Source organism: Ciconia boyciana, chromosome 1, assembly GCF_034638445.1.
Source record: "Ciconia boyciana chromosome 1, ASM3463844v1, whole genome shotgun sequence".
NCBI classification, from domain to species: domain Eukaryota; kingdom Metazoa; phylum Chordata; class Aves; order Ciconiiformes; family Ciconiidae; genus Ciconia; species Ciconia boyciana.
Window position 1 is genome coordinate 30,678,824 of NC_132934.1, and position 19,614 is coordinate 30,698,437.

General features: G+C 40.6%; 1 protein-coding gene across 3 annotated transcripts; it reads right to left on the bottom strand.

Moving 5' to 3' along the window:
* Nucleotides 1-8,811: 8,811 nt before the first annotated feature.
* On the bottom strand, nucleotides 8,812-19,528 carry LSMEM1 (leucine rich single-pass membrane protein 1). 3 transcript variants are annotated; one of them, XM_072861767.1, is made up of 5 exons: nucleotides 18,400-19,528; nucleotides 16,618-16,798; nucleotides 14,780-14,911; nucleotides 11,272-11,409; nucleotides 8,812-9,481 (listed from the first exon to the last, which is right to left on the bottom strand). In XM_072861767.1, the coding sequence occupies exons 2-5, from the start codon at nucleotides 16,622-16,624 to the stop codon at nucleotides 9,273-9,275; spliced, it is 486 nt and encodes a 161-aa protein (XP_072717868.1). In that variant the 5' UTR covers nucleotides 16,625-16,798; nucleotides 18,400-19,528; the 3' UTR covers nucleotides 8,812-9,272. The 3 variants fall into 3 exon arrangements, with proteins under 3 accessions (XP_072717868.1, XP_072717886.1, XP_072717876.1); XM_072861785.1 differs by lacking the exon at nucleotides 16,618-16,798 and adding an exon at nucleotides 17,402-17,510; XM_072861775.1 differs by lacking the exon at nucleotides 16,618-16,798.
* Between the last annotated feature and the right edge of the window lie 86 nt (nucleotides 19,529-19,614).

The window sequence follows — 19,614 nt, forward strand, 5'->3', positions numbered from 1 at the left end:
CTAGCAAGAGCAGAAAGAGGTAGTTTGCTGGCTACTTTGGGATGGCAGGTATTGCATAATAACATCATATTGGACCAGCTAGTGTAGTTACTTCAGTGGGATGATAGAAAGTCAAACTACAAATCCCAGATTCTTATAGAAAGGGAAATGTTGGTCTATAAAGCATAATCGAGGATGTTTATTGAAAGAAATGGCTTCATCTTTACTAGCCCTGCAGAGTATTGGGAAGGGTTCTTTAAGGGGCATAAGAAATTCTCCATCTCAAAATGAGTGGATAGATCATGGATATAAAATTGCCCCTTGCATTATAATAATTTTCAAGAGGGCCTACATCTCCCCCAAATCAATGCATATGCCTAACCCTTGTCAAAGTAATGACTTAAGTGTGTGCCTCCATGTCAATGATTGTCTAATAGGCTTAGCAGTACATTCTCCATCAGCGTATGAAGGGCCATTCTAATCACTGGCAAAATGTCATTTTATCACAGACCTGAGGGAAGGAAAAATGATGCTGAACAGACTAGTGAGATCCAAGTTAACTACCTTTCAGAAAACACTACGCCAGCTCCCAGGCCTGGCAAATGCCACGTGCTGAGCACAGGGCTCCCTGGCTCCTGCCTCACCTGCCCCCAGGCAGGGCTGCATTTCACACATCCATGGGGGCCACCACAGACCCTTTCCCAGGAATGCACACAACAGGTTCCGCTGGCCAGAAAAATGCCCATTCCTCACCTCCAAGGTGGGCTGAGGTTCCTCCTATGACAGTCCCTATCCCAGCTCTGCCCCATACCTCGGCAAAGCAGATGTTTGAGAGGTCTGCAGTTCCTGGGGCTGACTCGTCAGACACCACCACCTCATCCATCTTCATCCTCCGGCGCAGGGCTCGCCTGCCCGCTGCTCCTTCCTTCCTTCCCCAGGGTGGGAGAGGAGTAGAGACTTCACCTTGGCAGTTGGTCTTCCCTGTTCTCCTGAAAGGCTGCCATGTTTACAATGAAGGGGAATGCTGAAAAGCTCAGCAACATTTCAAAAGACATTTACGTTGTTTAATTCCTTTTTAGACTTGATTTGATCACGAGCCCCTGGGTGTACCGTTGTGGTACGCTGCAGAGTAGCTTCACAGACCTAGGATAATGGAGTCAGCAGTGACTGGATTGCAAATACTAAAAGGAAAATTTACACTAGTACATTCATATTTCTCTCTTTTTTATTTTTAAAGTAATGTTTTTGATCAGCTGCACTTTTGCCGAATCTCCTTGCTCTTTCTCCATATGTAAGCCTGGCAAGTATATGACTTGACAATTTCTACCAAAATAACAACAGACAACTAAAAGCTCATTAAAAAGGCATTACTGCTGCCAGGGGGGCGGGAAGAAAGCCATTGAAGAAAATCAGGCTTTTCTGACAGCAGACTCTGAACAGCAGTGCCCCTTTGGCTTAAGTGCACGGAGGCATCGCATTTATCTTCGCATTTATACTTCTGCGCTGCCGTCTGCATCTGTGGGCCCATCCCTGCCGCCTGCCGTGGCTCCCGCCAGGCCCAGCCGCCTGACGAGCGCCTCAGCCTACATTTGGATTATCCGGCTGCAGAAGCGCCCGTCCCCCGCGCCCCCCTCCCCGGCCTTTCCAGTGGCACCACGCTTGCCGAGGCGGTGCCCAGGGCTCCCGGGCAGCACCTGCGCTGCCGGGATACCCCTCCTCAAGGGATTTGGCGCCAGCGCCCTTTCCCCTCCCGGCGCCCCTCAGGCCTGCGGCCCGGCCGCCTGCCGCCAGCCCTCCGCCGCCCCGGGCGGGGACCACCCCCCGGCTGCGGGGACCAACCCCCGGCTGCGGGCGGCGCCGGCGGCCGCCAGGGGTCTCCCTCGTCCGCCGCGGAGCCGTTGGGCCCAGGCCTGAGGGGCCCGGGCGGGGGGCGGCAGCCGGGGCCGCCCCGGCGGGGAGGGGGCAGCCGCAACACCTGACCGCGGAAAAGGCAGCGCTGCCAAGCTCCTAGCACGCAGCCTCTGGAAATAAAGCTGCAGTTTATACAGCCACGTTCTGGTTTTCTTCGGCCTGTTTTTCATTGCCAGCAGGCTTCCCGTTACTACAGAAGGCCACAAAGTTTTAATAAACGGAAGATCTTTCTAGTATGAACGGCAAAAAAATACCTGCCGGTCTCAGGGCCTGCACGGGCACTGCAAACATAGAGATAGGAAGGTGACATGTTTTCAACAGGCCTGTCAGGCCATGTCTGAACTGACCAGCGGTTGCCACATCCCTCAGCCGAGGTGCTTGAGTAAAGACCGTAAAGCACCTGCTCAGACTGAGGATCATTTCTCCGGGAAGACACGAAAACGTGAAGAGCATTAAGGAAAAGCTTTCAAACTCAGGTTGCTGTTTCTTCTTTCATCAGTTTATCCGGGTGACTTGTTATGACCACCGTTCCTCGAGGAAGAGGCCTACATGAGTCAGTCAGTATGTATTTATAGGTGCTGAGTCAGTTCGCTAGATTTCATTCGCTCCCCGTACACTTCAGCGAGCTGACTCGCTTGCTGTCGATAGCTACGGATCCTCCAGCTGCAGATTTTTGTATGAAGCTGAATGTAGTTCCAAACAGCCCCAAAACGCTGGGGCCTCGGGGAGCTCTCTTTTAGTCATTTGACTGCATTCACTTATAGCATCTGTGTCAAAGAAGAAGTGCAACCCAAGAGCTGCTTTGGATCAAGGCAGCAGCTCAGGCAAACCAATCTGAACAAAAGCTTACAGGTGACAGTCTACAAGAAGCATTTCTAAGAAAACCTTCCTTCCACTCCATGATAGGTTGGTTGACATTGTTTTTTTGAAAAAAGCACTACACCTAAAATTCTATTACAAATATCATTAAACTCTCTGTTTGTTATTATTGGTTTACAGGTAGCAAACTTTTCCTCTGTTATCTAGTTATTTAAGCTTGCTCCAGGATGCAAAGTCAGTCAGTCACTGATGATGCACAAAAAGAACGAGAATCCATGTCATACCTTCTGTTGAAAAATCAATAAAAATATTGCTGTTATCACCTACATATCTACCCATATGATTTTGATTACTCAAAATCAAAGTAAGGGGAGAGAGAGGGGAGAGGTCTTCTGAAGAAAATGCTTCAGTGTTCCTTTTGGAAAAAAACTAAAGCGTTATTGGAAGTTAATGAATTAGCCATGAGCTTTTGCTGAGGAGCAAAGGGTGTCTGTGAGTTTCAAAATTTCATGTCACCTTGTAGACAAGCACTGTTTTCCAAAGTCACTTATGTGGTGAAGAAGATATTAAGATTAAATGAGCAGTGCAGAACTTGAAAAGCAAACCCATAATTATTAATAGATTTTTAAATTGGCAGGCAATCGATTTTTAAATTGTCCTTTCACCCTTGTGTGTAATGCGGTTTGCCTCACAGTGATAAATTAGCAGCAGCACTGTGCTGTGACTGTTTCCACTGGAAGATTCTCATTACCATTCAGGGGTTTTGCTGGCTCATCAGTGAATCGTGGACAGCATTTCGATTGCTGAAGCGTGGCCGAGAAGCCAGAGAAAGGATAGCAAACAGAGTCTATAAAAACCTTTTCTTGAATTCTAAGATTGATCAGGTTCTCAAATAAGACTAACCTCTTTGGCCACAGTGTTACTATTTCTTATGTATCCCAGAGGAGGTGACAGTACATTCATTCCCTCTGTCCCTCTCTTTAAATCTCAGTATTCTTGTTAATCTGTCAGGAAAATAAGAACAGTAACATGTAATGGACTGAATGTGCTTTTTTCTCAATTGAAGAGAACAGTTCCCTTAATCCCAGTAGCACTGGGCTGTGCACTAACAATTTGATCCAACTTTTATTATTTGCCAGCATCTTCCAAGATAAATTACACTAGCAACCTATAAGAAGATCAAGTTAAACATCTTCTCGGACAGATGATTTTCAGTTACTAGTCAAAACATAAATCCAATATTTAGTTGCTATTTGGCATTTGTTTTATCTAGGTGTTTCTTAGTCGCAGTTCTAATTAGAACTGGTTGCAGTAAACATTTTCAAAACACTAAAGCTTTCGTGGAGCACATTGCTTTGCTGCCATTTCCAGTGGGGTTGGTTCTGAGTCTCAGAGCAGAAACTCCAGTCAGACAGGGTGAAATGAATAAGAAAACTTGGAATTTTGGACCTGAAAATGCATATTTGCAGGCAATTTCCTGTATAATTTTACAAGATTATGCTTTAGTAGAATGAAAATAAATACTGGATTTTCAAAGACTTCAAAACCCCATTAAACAGGATTTTGTTCTTCAGATAATTCTAGTTCTGACAATATCCTTCTGCTTTGTTCAACATTGTTCCACTCTGCTAATTTTGCAAATACCTTGACACCGCATTTAGTATTCCTGAACAGTTTAGATTGTGTGCAACACACAGCACATCACCTTCGAGAGCATGTGGTCTAACAAAACTTGTGACAATCCTTTTGCCACTCCTGGAATTTTCTCTTCTCTTTTTCCAGATTCAGAGTATGCACGTCGTTATTGTTTTTTACCCATGTTCAGCTTTGTATTGTTACCAGTGAACAAAGCACGTGAACTGAACTCGTACTAGAGTTTAAGAATAAATGTTGTATTAAAATTCCAAGTATCTCAGAGAGTAGAAAAGCTTTCTTAAAAGTAAAATTGCCTTGCAGAGTTAGTGTAATATGAAATAACTGAAAAATTGGAAGGTAACAAACTTTTTCATATTCACAAGCAATAGGTCACATAACAATGGGCTTAAATTTCGGCAGGTCAAATTTTAGTTAGACGTCAGGAAAAAAAAAATAACCATGTGGTTAGTTAAGCACTAGAAGAGGAGACTTGTGGAAGCTCCATCATCTAAATATTTTACAATGTGAATGGACAAGCATCTGTCAGGAATGGTTTAAGTAAATCTGGTGCTGCTGTCAGGCAAAGGGATGGATTTGATTGCCTCTCAAAATCGCCCTTTACTGTCTGTGCATCATTTTCTACTGAAGATGCCCACTGTCTGGACTTACCTAACCTCTGACTGGTTCATAGACAGGTCTCTATAAAGAATGTTTTGTCCCCAGTTCTTAAATGCTGCTCGTAGGTATTGAGCTCTGTTTCCTTCTAGAGGAGCACAAGACCAAGTACAAGCTGATGTTCTCATGGTGGCATGACCCCAAGGAAGGCAAGCTAATGCCTGCACTAGCTGACCCTCTACTATTTATTAGTGTATTGTTTCTCCACATGTAGTTTCACATAGACAGATACAGTCTGATGGTTTTGGGTTAACAAGAACATGGACTGTTGTGGATATCTGCAACAAAGGAGTTAATTTCTCAGGAAGCTAATGAGGGGAAAAAAGCATTTTGCCTACTGATATTACCTGACCACCTAAAGATTCAGCCAACACTTCAAGGAGCAGCACCACAATGCCTTTGACGGGGCTGAAGGTAATTTCTTGGTTAAACCTTCCAAGTGTTTCTCCTTGCTTACCAGCATCTTTCTAGTATTCTCCAGATTTATTCAGCAGAAAATTTCCTGAAGCCAAGTTGTCATTTCAGTAATGATAGTAGTTGCAGCTGTTGAGAGAGATGAGTGTCAGTGGCATGTTGTTAAATCTATCTGAACCCTTTGTATGTCATTTTTATTTACAGTGGACTAAGAGAAATACTGAAAAGCAAATTACTTCGGATAGATACCTCCATAGCCTGCAAATAAGAGAAAAAAAGAAAGAAGCAGTACTGCTGATGAGAACGGCTGTGACTACTGTAAGATGAAGCTATTACTGTCAGATCACCTTCCTGTACAGATAGTTCTTTGTCATAATTGCAAACCAGACATTGCAAAGGCTCCTGAGATGTGCAGCGATACAAGAACAGAGATCTTTCTTACCCATGTCTACAGGAGATACTGTAACATCCATATACAGCACAGTGGTTATGCCACATGCAGTTGGAGCTGGGAGTTTACTAGTCACTTAGCTGTTTATTCAAGATAAGGATTATGAAGCTCTGGAATGAGCTGAAGTTCACTTCAGGGTCAAGTTTGTAGAAGATTTTAAGAGTCGAGTATTGGTTTGTTTGGGACTATTTCACTGTCAGTAGATGAGACGGATATGTTCCCCTGAAGGAGCCACTACTTGCTTCTGTTTAGGGGGGTACTCCAGAAGGTGTTGGTGGAATGGTTGTGGCACTCTCCTGTCAAGGCAGCCCTTTCAACTCTTGCTCTGGTCTCGTAGGGAAGCGGTCCTAACTGCAAATGGATATTAGTAACTTGAGCTGAGAAGCCATAAGCAGCCATACGCAGTGCTGCCCCACATCTCCCTTGTACACAAGTGGCTCCAACAACAGGTGTGTTTCAGCAGTGCTAACAGGATGGGCCTAAAGAGTTCCTTGGACCTTTGCACTTTTTAATCACTGATCATTGCAAGTGAAGAAGCAATTAAATATGAAAAGGATGATTCTGGGCTTCAGTCCTGTGTGATACTGAGTATGCCTGCACATTGTTATGCCCCAGCTGGTCCTAAGTCTGTGGCAGTTGAGAGCACTCAGCACCTTGCAGGATCAAACCCTGGAGTGAAAAAAAAACCCCAACTCTTCTAATCAATAATAGAGACAGAAAAGGTGGATTTATTATGAGTACTGATTGAGTAAGTAGAATAAGAGTAATTGAGAACAAGATCAGAGAGATGAGGAAGCTTTCATTTCTTTGGGGACTGTTGCTATAGCACAGATTTTATTTACAATCTCCTGCCAGAACAATCTATTAATGATTGCTATCGGTTTCTAGTGGACCACAGACTGCTCTGATAGCTGCAGTTGCAACGAGGGATGTGACAAATCCACATGTTTGAGATGCACAGAGTGCCAAATACTAGAGTTGTTTCTCCCTGGCTAACAAGTATGGATGTGTGTCAATGCAAGACAGGAGCTTGAAAGCAGTTACAGTAGCTACAAGATGAGTGGGAGAGATGAGAACTTAATACTGTCATTAAAAAGCAGCCAACAGCTTGGAGAAGAACAGAGAAACAACACGGTGAGTGTCAGGCTTTTAGTCTTACGATACTTTTTCTTTCATCATTTAACAGATTTACAGAAAGATATTTGGGTTGGGCTTTTAGGGTTTCTTTCCTTACAACTTATTCTCCACTTTTATCATTCTCTGTTAGCTATATTAAAGTCATCTTTATAACAACTACTTGTGATGTCCAGAGGAGATAATTACAACTGCAGCTGGAAATTAACAGCAGGAGTAATAAACTCTTAAGACCAAACGTCACAGTTTTCATGTGAATGACTTGACAGTAATAAATCAGGAAAAGAAAAATCAAGAAATAGAAAGAAGGTGTTGTAAAGCATAGGTGTAAAGCAAAGCACTCCTAATAGCAGGAATAGAATCGGTGGGCAAATCCAAGTAGAGTGATACCAAGAAAGATTCCTGGACCTAGTTCTTCACTGTGTTGAAGACAATGAAGTAATCATCACAGAAAGGAATATCATTTGTTCTGGAAAAGGAGACTGCAATGCAAGTTGTTGACTTTGGTGCCTTTTTGTAAAATTGTCCAGAAAAGATGAGAAAGCATTGGATGAGAAAGAGAAATTGAGGTAAAAGAGAAGGTGTTGGACATACTTTACAGTGTCAGCTGCCATTGCACTGTTGTGATGGGAGGAATCAATTTGTTTATTGATAATGGAGGTGGCTTCTTAATGTACGTACCAGTAGAAGGATCTGAACACTAAAATTACAAAGCTACCCATCAGTTCTTGTCGTGGTTTAACCCCAGCCGGCAGCTAAGCACCACACAGCCACTTGCTCACTACCCCCCGGTGGGATGGGGGAGAAAATCGGAAGAGTAAAAGTGAGAAAACTCGTGGGTTGAGATAAGAACAGTTTAATAGGTAAGGCGACAGCCATGCGTACAAGCAAAGCAGAACAAGGAGTTCATTCACGACTTCCCGTGGGCAGGCAGGTGTTTAGCCATCTCCAGGACAGCAGGGCTCCATCACGTGTAATGGTTACTTGGGAAGACAAACACCGTCACTTCAAATGTCCCCCCCCTTTTTTCTTCTTCCCCCAGCTTTATATACTGAGCATCACATCATATGGTGTGGAATATCCCTTTGGTCAGTTGGGGTCAGCTGTCCCAGCTGTGTCCCCTCCCAACTCCTTGTGCACCTGGCAGAGCACAGGAAGCTGAAAAGTCCTTGATTTAGTATAAGCTCTACTTAGCACTAACTAAAACATCCCTGAATTATCAACACTGTTTTCAGCACAAATCCAAAACATAGCCCCATACTAGCTACTATGAAGAAAATTAACTCTATTCCAGCTAAAACCAGCACAGTCTTTTATGTGATCACTTTTGGGTGTCGGTCTCTACAACTGTGTAAAGTCAGAGTGAGAAAGCATCAGCTCCTGCTTTCACCCTTTGAGGTACTACTCCATTTTAAAAATATGAAGGCTCAGACCAGACTTCAGCCTGGCCCTGTGGCCCTTCTCCAGTAGTGGCCAACAGCAACTGTAGGGAAAAGTACAAGAATATGTAGTATTTTCCCCACATTACTTTATAAAAACACTTGGCCGTCCCCAGAAACTGCCAGCAAATACTGAGTACAGCATACTAGCATTGCTATGAGGTAGGTATTACCAGACTGAGTTCTCTAAACCCATTTCCCATGTAAGACAATATGGCACCCACTTTCAGTCAGTACAAATTTGGGCTGAATATGGCATGTTATGAAAGGGTTTGTTTTTATTCAAGTTTGTTTTTTCACAAAAGGAGTAGTAAGTCAATCTATTTAGATGCACAGAAAGGGAAACCACCAAACTCCATGGCAGAACTGGATTTATTTATAATTTATGGAATCTGAAGTTGTCCTTAAATACAAACAATATAGAAGCAAACACAGAACTTGTTCCAAAGAAACAGGAGAATGACTAAGTGAACAAGGTCATGCTGGAATCATGTGAATAGAAATCACTATTTTCTGTGATCATTCACTTACATTTAAAGTAAAACTAAGCCCTTAGCCCTGCAATTTACAATGCATAGAGAATCTGGAACTCTTGCCCAAAATTGTTGACAATCCATTGTTTATTGTAAATCATACGGGCTTAGTTTTCAAAATCGATATTCATGTAACAGGATAAAATATTATTTTCTAATATATTTCATTCAGATGGCTTTTCCAGCGATCCTGTGACCATATCAGAATGTTTAAGTAACCTGTGTGCCATATGTGAAAATATCTGAGTACATGAATACGCTGAATTTCATTCCAAAGAAGATCTATTCTCCAGGGACTTTCAGCTCAGCATGGGTAAAGAGGTAATCATGAAGATCAGGAGACTGTGTGAAGAGGTATCTCCCCCTTTCCTTAATTCCTGATTGATTTAGATGCTTTAATATAATGTTGTTCATTTTCTTAAGCTCTTCTATGTTCTTCTTTTCAGATATTAGTCTGCTTGATATTTGGTCCATCTTGTTTCTAGTTTGAACTTGAAAAGGAAAATGTACCACATTAAATTGGCAACATTTAAGTCAAGAGCATCACTACCATCTCTTGCATTCCTGTGCGAGTTTGTAGGGAATTATGATGAGTAAAAATATCAAACAGGAAAACAACTGCAGAACCTAATGTTAAGAAGTTATGCATCTGGTGCAGTTACTTGCTCACTACATTCTTTAATTGCTTATTTTCTGTTTTATTCCGTTTACTGCAGTGTAATAAAATGAAATATGGCTCAGACAAATTTTGCAGTCTTCAGGAGCGTATCCATTCCATTAGCGTCCACAGGAAAATGTCTTATTTAGGGGTTCCGAGATGCTATTTCTGGGCAGTATGTGTCTGTGTTTTTCTAAAAGTACAATTGCTAAAACACACAGCAGACTACAACCACATCACTTGATTTCCTAAAGCATTTAGATTAAAGGAAAATTCTTGCAAATATTGGCATTTAGAGGCCAGTTTCCTCTGGAACACCAATATGCAGTATCCCTCACATACACTTCTGGAGCTATTTCTCTTTTGGCCTTCTGAAATTAACAAAATTTACCCATGGGTTTTGAAGCTTAAGTCTAATAGTGCCAATGCTAAACAAATCGATGTCTATGCATTGCAAACACAATCTGAGATTATGTTTGTAACATAATCTGAAACACTGTTGGAAATCAGTTTCAAAAACCACAGGCCTCCACCAACCTGAGCCCAAGGAAACTCCTTTAATCCCTGTAAGTGGCCTTTTCACTATTACTTTACCTTTTTTCCACTACAGGGGCACATTACTCATTTTTCTATACCAGGGCTGTAATTTTAGCAGCTCCTTGTTAAATAAATCTGGAATTCAAGTATGAGATATTTTAATTAGGGTTTTACAATCATGGCACTTAAAATTTCCTTTGTACTCTTTACTTGTCTGATATTCTGTCCTTTGAGCACTTGTGAGCAAATTCAGTCAAGGGCTAGGATTTCCTGTTCAAAAAGGAAAATGGGGATTTTTGCTATGCTCCAGCAAATTCCCTACTATAGGGTAAAAGAAATCTCGATTTCACGTGGATTACAATTCGTTCAAAATGGAGTTTTAAGTTAAAATAATGCACCTCCTACTCTGTTCAATACCATTAGCCCAGAAAACCCCAAGATGGCAAGGGCTCCATAAACCAAGGTCACCTGTAGCCATGTGCCTGCCTGACCAGTCCAGCCAAAGTGGAGCAGTAATTACATCTACAGACTCAATGCTACGTCCCAATTTTGATGTATCTTATCTGATTTTTTGTTTCTTATGTTTGAGATTTTCTTAGTTCCAAACCAATTTCCAGTCTGTACTTAGCTGGCAACCTTCATGTCTTTCTTCAGGTAGCCTGATTTAAGCGTTAGCTTGGGTGTAATTCCATTTTCAGTGGAATTACACCAATACTGACTTTTATCTGGAAAGGAATGGAAGGCATGTTGTCAAAGTATCTCACTGCCACACAGTCATCTTTAAAATTTAATTTAATTTCCAGTCAGCATTTTTAGCAACACAGTATAACCCTGCTGAGCTAAATATTTGACAGCTGTTAAAGCTGACAAAACCTTTGCACTAAGAACAAAATTGTGCCTTTTAGCTCAGAGAGTAGAGGCCTGTGCTTTTACGCCCATGATCAAGACCCACTGCCCATAACTAGGCAAAGCCTTTGACCATGCAAATACAGCAGTAGTATGTTATAAGGTAGCATGATGCATTTCAACAAAGTTCTTCTTCCAATTGACCCTACATTTTTAAGAACCACTGTTTGGTTTACTTACTTATTAAGAATATTACGAATGAAACAAGTGCCAAACTGACGATCAAAGTAAGAATAAAGGTGACGAAGAACAAACACTGGTTTCTTACGTTGCTTCCTGCCGTGTTTTCTCCAGTACCACCAGTGTTCTCTTCCTCATCTGTTATGAGATGACAAATCATTTGGTGATAAAGTTTTGTTAAGGTTGGTTAGGATAAACATGACAAAATGCTACTGGCTCCATGAAATGATGCAGAATATGTCATAATTTTGGCCAACAGATTTTATTTCCTGTGATATTGCATGAGAACGGAAGAAACCAAATTTATGAGCTCAGCTTGAATTTGGAAATATAAAAACTAATACATCTGTTATAGCTGTTGGAACTAAACAAAATGTTAAACAAAAATGTTTCTGCTGTTGACCCACACTGTTTTGTTGAAGTTGACTGGTTTTACAGTTCAGAGTTTTACAGCTCAGTTTTACATGTACAAAGGTTGCAATGAAGGCTTCACCAGAAGACTTTCTAAGGGCCTGAATGGACTCAACCTTTTCAAAAGAGAAGAGAGAAAAATTCATATTGAAAACCTAGGTACAGATTCATCCTACACATTCATCCTCTAGATTTGCTTCTTTTTCTGTTTGATGATAGAAGTATCCCTGGGATTATTAATTTCCCAAATTAAGCACCTCAGTTAAGCTCCTGATGTTGGATAGGATGAATGTAGGTCTTGACTGTTTGTCTTAAAACAAATGTTTTTCTTTATTCTTCTTCTTTAGGTTTTGTTGGTCCATTCCAATAAGAAATGAGGTACATATTCTCCCAAATTGTCAAAAATTGAATAGACTCTCACATGGACTACATATGTTGTCCTTCGAGCACATGAAGAATGAGGGGGAAAAAGGACAAGTAGTTGCTATGCTTCCTTTGAATCAGAGCAGCAAGTCAGTTCATTGCTTTTTTAAGACTGTGTTGCATAAAGGGAAAAGTCAGTAGTTTCTCTCATAGAAACAGTTGCAATCAAATGAGAGGTGGCAATATGCCCTAAAGGTAACAGGTAAAGTCAAGTGAACACCATGAGGAAATTCATGTGAATATATAAAAAAAAAAAATTATACTTGAGCCAGATTTGTTTAATCCCAAGTTTGCATACTACTTTAACTACCTACTAATGTTTGGTTTTATTTTATGTTTTGGGGGGAGCAGGGAGCTAATATAATTTCATTTTGGTGTCAGTCTCAGACATGCTAAAATTACATGCAAATTACCGTAATTTCTCCTCCTATAATTGCTGTCTTGCCATTCTGAAAGGGAGACTAGCATGTGCATCTGTCAAAAATATATTTCTAGATCGTGTTCTTGTTTTAGCTAGTAGAAATCTCTGAGGTCTTTGCAACTGAGCCTGTAGTGATAAAGCTGAGGGAAGGCTGCATATGCCATTACAGCACTGTAATAACGAACCATCCTGGGGCTGAGCAATTCACTGAGCTAGTGGGAGATCTCTGGGAATATCTCTGCTTTTCTTTATTGCATTTACACGCTCCTGCCTGCAGGTAAGCTGAAACCTTTTAATATTTGGGGTTTGGGATTTTATTTTTATTCCCTTAGCATTCATAGCAAATGCATCATATACTAAGTGCCTGCGCCAATATTGCTTTCTAATCAGAATAATAAGGATGGGGAGGGCCTGCTACTGCTGTCTCTCAAGCATACTAAGCTATCAATAGAGGTCTCAAAAGTGGTCTGTGCTTGCTCTGCCTAATGAATGCTTCTCACTATTTCAGCTGGCTGAACATGCCAGACTGCAGTGTTGTGAGGAATCAGTGAACACAGATTCTTGCCAAACTGCAAACAGTGGGACCATTTTATCATCTGAAACATAAAGAAATTGCTGCATGGATGCTACCAAAGCAATCAAAAGGTAGATACATTTTAAATAGCTTTTAACGTGGTTGCTAGTGTGTTTGATTATGCCAGCTCATGTTAAGCTATTGAACAAAAGGATTGCTGTGTACTGCAACACTCTTGAAAGATCGTTTTTAAGCCAAATTGGGCATCTGCTATACTACTAATAGATCATTCACAAGATTTTAGTATTTATCAGAAATTGAAAATACTCCACAGATCTCTCTGATTTTCTGGCAAGAGAACCAGAATTTTATGCTGCTGAATAAGGCAGCTAAGGACTGTGAAAAATTCATTTTATGTGTTTAACTGATGGGATAAGATATCTACAGAATCTCCAAGTTTAAAAAAAAAAAAATTATATTAAAAAGAATAACCCTAGAAGGAGCCAAAGCACTTTACAAATTGATGCATAAAATACATATTAGGCTACCTTTATTTACTGCTGAAATGCAGGGAGGAGCATGCATGCGATTATTCTACAGAACCATATATGATTCCAAATAACCCTGTATATCTACCTGGAAAGTAAACAATACTGTCCCATAAAAATTACAAAAGAAAGCAAGACAGCCACACTGCAAAGAGTTTCTTTGACATTAAACCCAATTTATCCCATTGTCTCATTTTGTACTTGTAGAAGTGACAATATCAAGATAAGCTACATATGAAAATTAAGTAGCTTATGTCTAACATCTTTGTCTTGAATCTAGGAACCAGCACCACTCTAGTTAGTTGCATTAGGAAAAGTTAGAGGACTCAGAAACAGAAGTAATGGAAAGGCATTTAAGTCCTATAACTAGAGCGTGTTTAAGTTATGGGCATTTGGAACTCATTTAACATAGCTGTTCTATAGCTTTTCTTCAGTCAAATTTGCCATTATAGTAAGGGAAATAAAAGCAGATTCGAATATTGTCATGTGGAATGCTGCTGAAGAACTCCAGGTTTTAAGATGTTTTCAGGTCACAAAGAACTCAAGTATATTGTAGCTACCACTGGGTGAAAATATTCTTGTTACCATGAGCAAATCAAAGATAAAAGCTTTATAAAACCAGTAGAAGTGTGAGAGCCCATATCTGAAACTGTAAGTAAAGAGAGTCTGCAAATTAAAATGCTTAAAAGTCTTATGGGATATTTCAGATAACTGGTTTGAGTCCTTAGGAAATGTGTCTTAAAAGAATGAACAGAAATTCTCTGGTGTTTCTATTGCCACGTGTGGATTTTAGTGCTTGTGAAGAGTTATGATGCTATTTATGTAGTAGGTGTATATTGAGCATTACTAGAGAAATTATCCTGCAAGAGATCACCTCATGGATCCCAGTGGAAAGGGAAGTTCAGGCTTGACAGTGAATGCCTCGCCAAACACAAGGATTTTCAAGAACCTAGTAACTGAAATACTCAGCAGGAGCAGCTAAACCATTAATCTGATCCATCTAAATTATGCCATTTTCAATCTTTTTCTTATATTTTTCAGTACAGAGCTTGACACATACATTTTGGCCTACTGGGCTGTTGACATCAGTGCAACACAATGTGGTCAGTCTTTTCAAATGTCATACATAACTCTTTTTTGATGGCCTATTGTATCTATAGAAGACCACAAAGCATCATCTATCATACGTACCTAGCGCATGTTGGGATCCATCTGGACAAACATTTAGTTTGTTTAGGTTGTTTAAGGAATCAACTACATAAAGTTTTCCTTCTTCATGAGTATCAGGCAGGTTAATTTCCAAGCAAGGCCTCTCCATTGTATCTAAAAGAAATAATAATTTAAAAGGTAAATTAAAACACAGATACATGAAATAACTGGTAACAGGTGGTGTCCTGTTCTAAGGAAATGCTGAGCAGTCTTAAGAACCCTTAAAATAAAGAGATTTGAAGGACCAGCTCAGCACTCATTTATTCTTGGAGATCTTTGATGAGTACGAGATTTCATTTCTACATTGTGTTTGTGCACATGTGTATACTTAGACATACATACACATATATGTATCTGTGTGTGTGTGGAGAAAGAGAGAAAGAGAAGAATCTATTTGGCTCCAGCATTGATTTGAACGTTAGTTATTTAGTTGTATAACAATTTTGGTTTGGTGGGTACTTGGTAAGATGACGGGTGATATCCTGACCACAGTGAAAGCCAAACCTTCACTAATACCCCCAGGAAGGATATCACTCAGATCCTCTACTTTCAGCATCAAATAATTCCGAGATAAGACAGACAAAATAGGTACGGATGTAGGAGATAAGCAGCAAGAATATGGGTCTGCTTATATACCTTAGAATATCACTGTGAAGTTATTATTTGTGAAAAATGGAGAAAAAAATAGTCTTCTAATGTGGTTCTATTCCACATAGATGCTAGTTTTGGACAAATTAAAGCCTGATGGCAAAGCCTTTTCTTCAGACTAATACTCCTTGCTTTAAAAAAAGCACTGGATGGGGCCCAGTCAGCAAAAACAGCTTCTCTGCAGAGTCTGGGTGCATGAGCTCACTGAACGATTATTTATATAAATACAGTTATACGGAAGATTATATATAGAAAAGAAGCAATACCTAAGCAGGCTTCTCTATGAATTGCACATTATTCCTTAACAGTCTTTTGTTTTTCTTTGTGCTACCCTGACTCCAAAAATGTCTTCTAGAAACAAACTACAGTTCTAGCCATAAGGAGATGCAAATGCTCTAACTAGGCATCTTAGACTACACTGGTCGCGGAAAACTCCCACTGCAGTTATTGGAGAAAAATATGTACCTCCAGGTAACATTCCTCTTATTCTAAGATATGTCTTTTTGACCTTACAATCGCAGCCTAAATGTATCTTTCCCTTGCTAGTGAATATAAGGGGGGAGCTCACAGAGATTAGTTTAGACTTGGAGTCAAATACGTCTTCCCCATTTAGTATTTTATCAAAGCTCTCAAGTCAAATTTTACCTGCCAAACATAACTCGGTACTTCATGGGATGCAAACCTCGTGTTGATGGAGAGTGTTAAGCACTAAGGGTGATTTCTGAATCCTAGATGGGTTGAATTGCTCTCCTGACATGCCTCTGAGCCCTCTCTCCCTCTCCAAACAATAGAGAACGTAGTATGACCGGGTTCCTAACCTAGCTCTTACATTAAAAACCTAAAGTTTGAGGAATATAGCCCTGAGTATTTACAGGAATGACCCACTCTTTCCCTCATCAAACCAGATGCAGAAGATGATTGTCATAATTCGCCCAAATCTGAGCACACAGCCACATAAACACTCACTGAGCCTCAATAACTCTGAAGACTAAATGCTTCAATCACTCCTGACAATGGAGCTCATTCTGATATTGGGGATTGGCAGGCCTACATGTATACTTTTATATTTCTATTTAATAGTATATTACAGCTTATTTCTTCTCTGTTCAGAATTGTTGCTACAAAATACAAAGATAAGGTAGAAAAGCCAGCATAGTAGTGGTTACCCTTACCTAGCATATGATTTTTAGGTGTGCAGCAGTAATTTCAGGACAGATGGCTACATCCACTTTCCTTCCCCCAGAATGTCGCGTGGTGCCAGGCACCACGGTCTGCTAGCGACGTCCCCACCAGCGCTGGCTCTGCAGTCTCCCCGCAAGCACATCCGTGGCCAACTGCAATCGTTACGGAGCTCTGCGTTTCAACAACGGTGTGCTAAAAGTTACCACCTCATGCACAGAAGCTTTTGGTTATTTTTAGCCTCCAAAGAGCAGTTGTTTCTCTTGGGTATTTTGATTAGTACCTCCCTGCAACTTCAGGGAAGACTCTTCTTAACAACTTGAGCTGTAATAAATGTAAGTACCTTTGATTCATTAATATTATGAATTATAGGTTTCTGCATTCATTATTAATTATTTAAAACTGATTTCCTCACTGTGCATGTAACTGCAGTGAAGATAACCATTATTAATTCAACAATGTCTATATTACTTTTGTTTGATTCCATTGACATGCCAAACAAAGGAGAGAGGATACAGACATCAGTGTCACTGGCCAGAAGTATTGATTATTTTCCCAACAAACTAAACTAAACATTGGGGTTTTTGGAGTCACTCTATCTTGTACTTTAACCTTGCTTAAAGACTTTTTTCCCCATGCGGCTTTTAAATTTCTCCGTAAGTTGTTGTGGTAAAATTAGAACTTAGTGTGAGGACACACTGAAAATTCTTCACAGAAAAAAGGAAAACAATCAAGTCTAAAAGGAAATAAAAACCAGGAGAATTAAACACTACTTACAACATAACCACGTTCAGGTAATGTGCCAGTATGGAAGAAATCAGCCGGTGAAAATCACCCAAAGAAAACTCCTCTCTCTACTTTTAGACCCATAGGAACTTGTCAACCCCTGCAGGACCCATGAAGGCAGCTATGAAACAGACTGTCCTTTTCAATCTATATTTAGAGTTCATCTTGGCTAAGTATACTGACTTCACAATATTGATCTGTTTAAAAAGAAATCAGCACATACACAGGTCTTTTTTATTATATTGGAATAATTATGTAATATCCTATCATGGAGAATGAGGTTTGTTACTGATGATCAATATTTCACTAACCTTTTGGTTTATGTATGATGCCTTTTTAAAACTCTTGCTAAGCAGTAGAGTCATATCTACAACACTGTAGCTATGAGTAACCAGTTTGCTATGCAGAAGAGTCATACCTACAGTCTTGCAGTCATGAGTACTTTAAAGGCATAGAGTAGAAAAAACAGGGTATTTTCCTCCTCCCACACACCTTGCAAATTCAAGTGGGACAGTATTATGGGATGGACTAATTTGTCCAGCATCCTTAGTTGTTTAAAAAATAAATTCTGATTAACTGTCTGTGAGTATTGGTAATTGTTCCTTCTCAGAGTTCGTTCAATCACTAGTTTTTCTTGATGACGTTGCAGAACGTAATGTTACAGCACCCTGTAATGACAGGCAGCTGACGCTTACCCGAAGGGACCATGGCTCAAAACAACAAATCCTTTCTGAAGCCATTCTATATATCTGAAATTTTGAACCCCTTCAAACTGACAATAAATCATATTATTTTTATTTCAGGGAACAACAGAGAGGATACATATTCTGACTCATAGTTTCCCACCCCAAGCTGACAAGCTTTGCTGCTGCCCAGTCCGAGTAGCTGGGCCAGTGACGCAGACATAACAAGCTTGCTCCCTTTCTGCAGGGGTCTCCTAGAAGTCCTCCCTCCAAACAGGGATCTGCAAGGCAGAAAAAAAATCTCACCTCCATCCCTGAAAGATTCCTGACAACATCCTAATTGGAAGAGAAGGACCTAGGCCTCTCCAGTTCTAAGCTTGAAAAGGTCTGCAAACCCATCAGATCTCTGTAGGGCAGCAAAACAGCCTGTCTCCCCTCAAACAGCCTTGGAAGCCATCCTGGTCTCTGTGGTTGGCAGCTATCGTGTAATGGGGGAAGAGGCAACCACATGCTTGGCCACCTGCCAGGAGGCACTGAGGAAAGCAACTTCGCAAAATACTGGCAGGACATGAAGCTATCAGAAGTGCTACATTACATTAGCAAAGCATGCCAAAGGCAACTACCCAGAAGCCGTGGGAGACACCAGCAGGCTTGTGGCAACAGTTTAGGCCAAAGAGGGCAACATCTTGGGCTGGGCAAACGCAGGCAGCTTCAGCTAGTTCAAGGATCAGAAGTTTTTCTCCACTTGCAAGACAAACACTGACAACAAATGTCAGTTAAGAGCACAGATTTCAGTTGAAGTCCTTGTTGTCATCTAAGTAATCAGTTTCATAAGCCAAACAAGTTCTTACATAATGCATTATTTGAGGGGGAAAAAAAAAAGTTAGAAGGTATAACTAATTAGCATGTATGGATTTTCTGGAATAGGGTCTGCTATAATCTGAAACCAAAAAAAAAACCCAAACCAAACTTTCCCTTATCAGAGCAAACAGCAGTTTTCAGGGTGTAGGGTGGGGTGTTTGGGGTGTAAGGTTTACTTCCTCTGCTGATAACTTGACCTGCAGTTTTTAAGAATGTTTACTCTAACTAGCACTTTCATTTATAGATCTTCTGGTTCAGAAGCTCCAGCTATCTAGGTTTTAGTGTCTTTATTACATAAATCCCCCATCATCCCTAAGAAAAACAGTTCTCAGTTACTGGCACATTTCAATCCTCTAGAGCCAGAAACCAAGGGTAGAGGAGTAGTTCTCAACATGATGAAAACAGGGCAGCTGGAATGGCTCCTGTAAGGTAAGGGACGAGGTGTTTTGCAGTACCAGAACTAGAAAACATTTGACCATTACAAAAGTGATGACAGCTTAACAGTAGGCTGTTGTGCAGACCATATGTAAATAAGATACACCTTCTAAACACAGCAAGGCAGTTTCATGTAGCACCTACTAAAGCATGGAGACTAAGCCAACCACATGTCTGAATGGGCAAATAAACCCATCTGCTTCAACCTTTAGGTTTTGCTAGTGT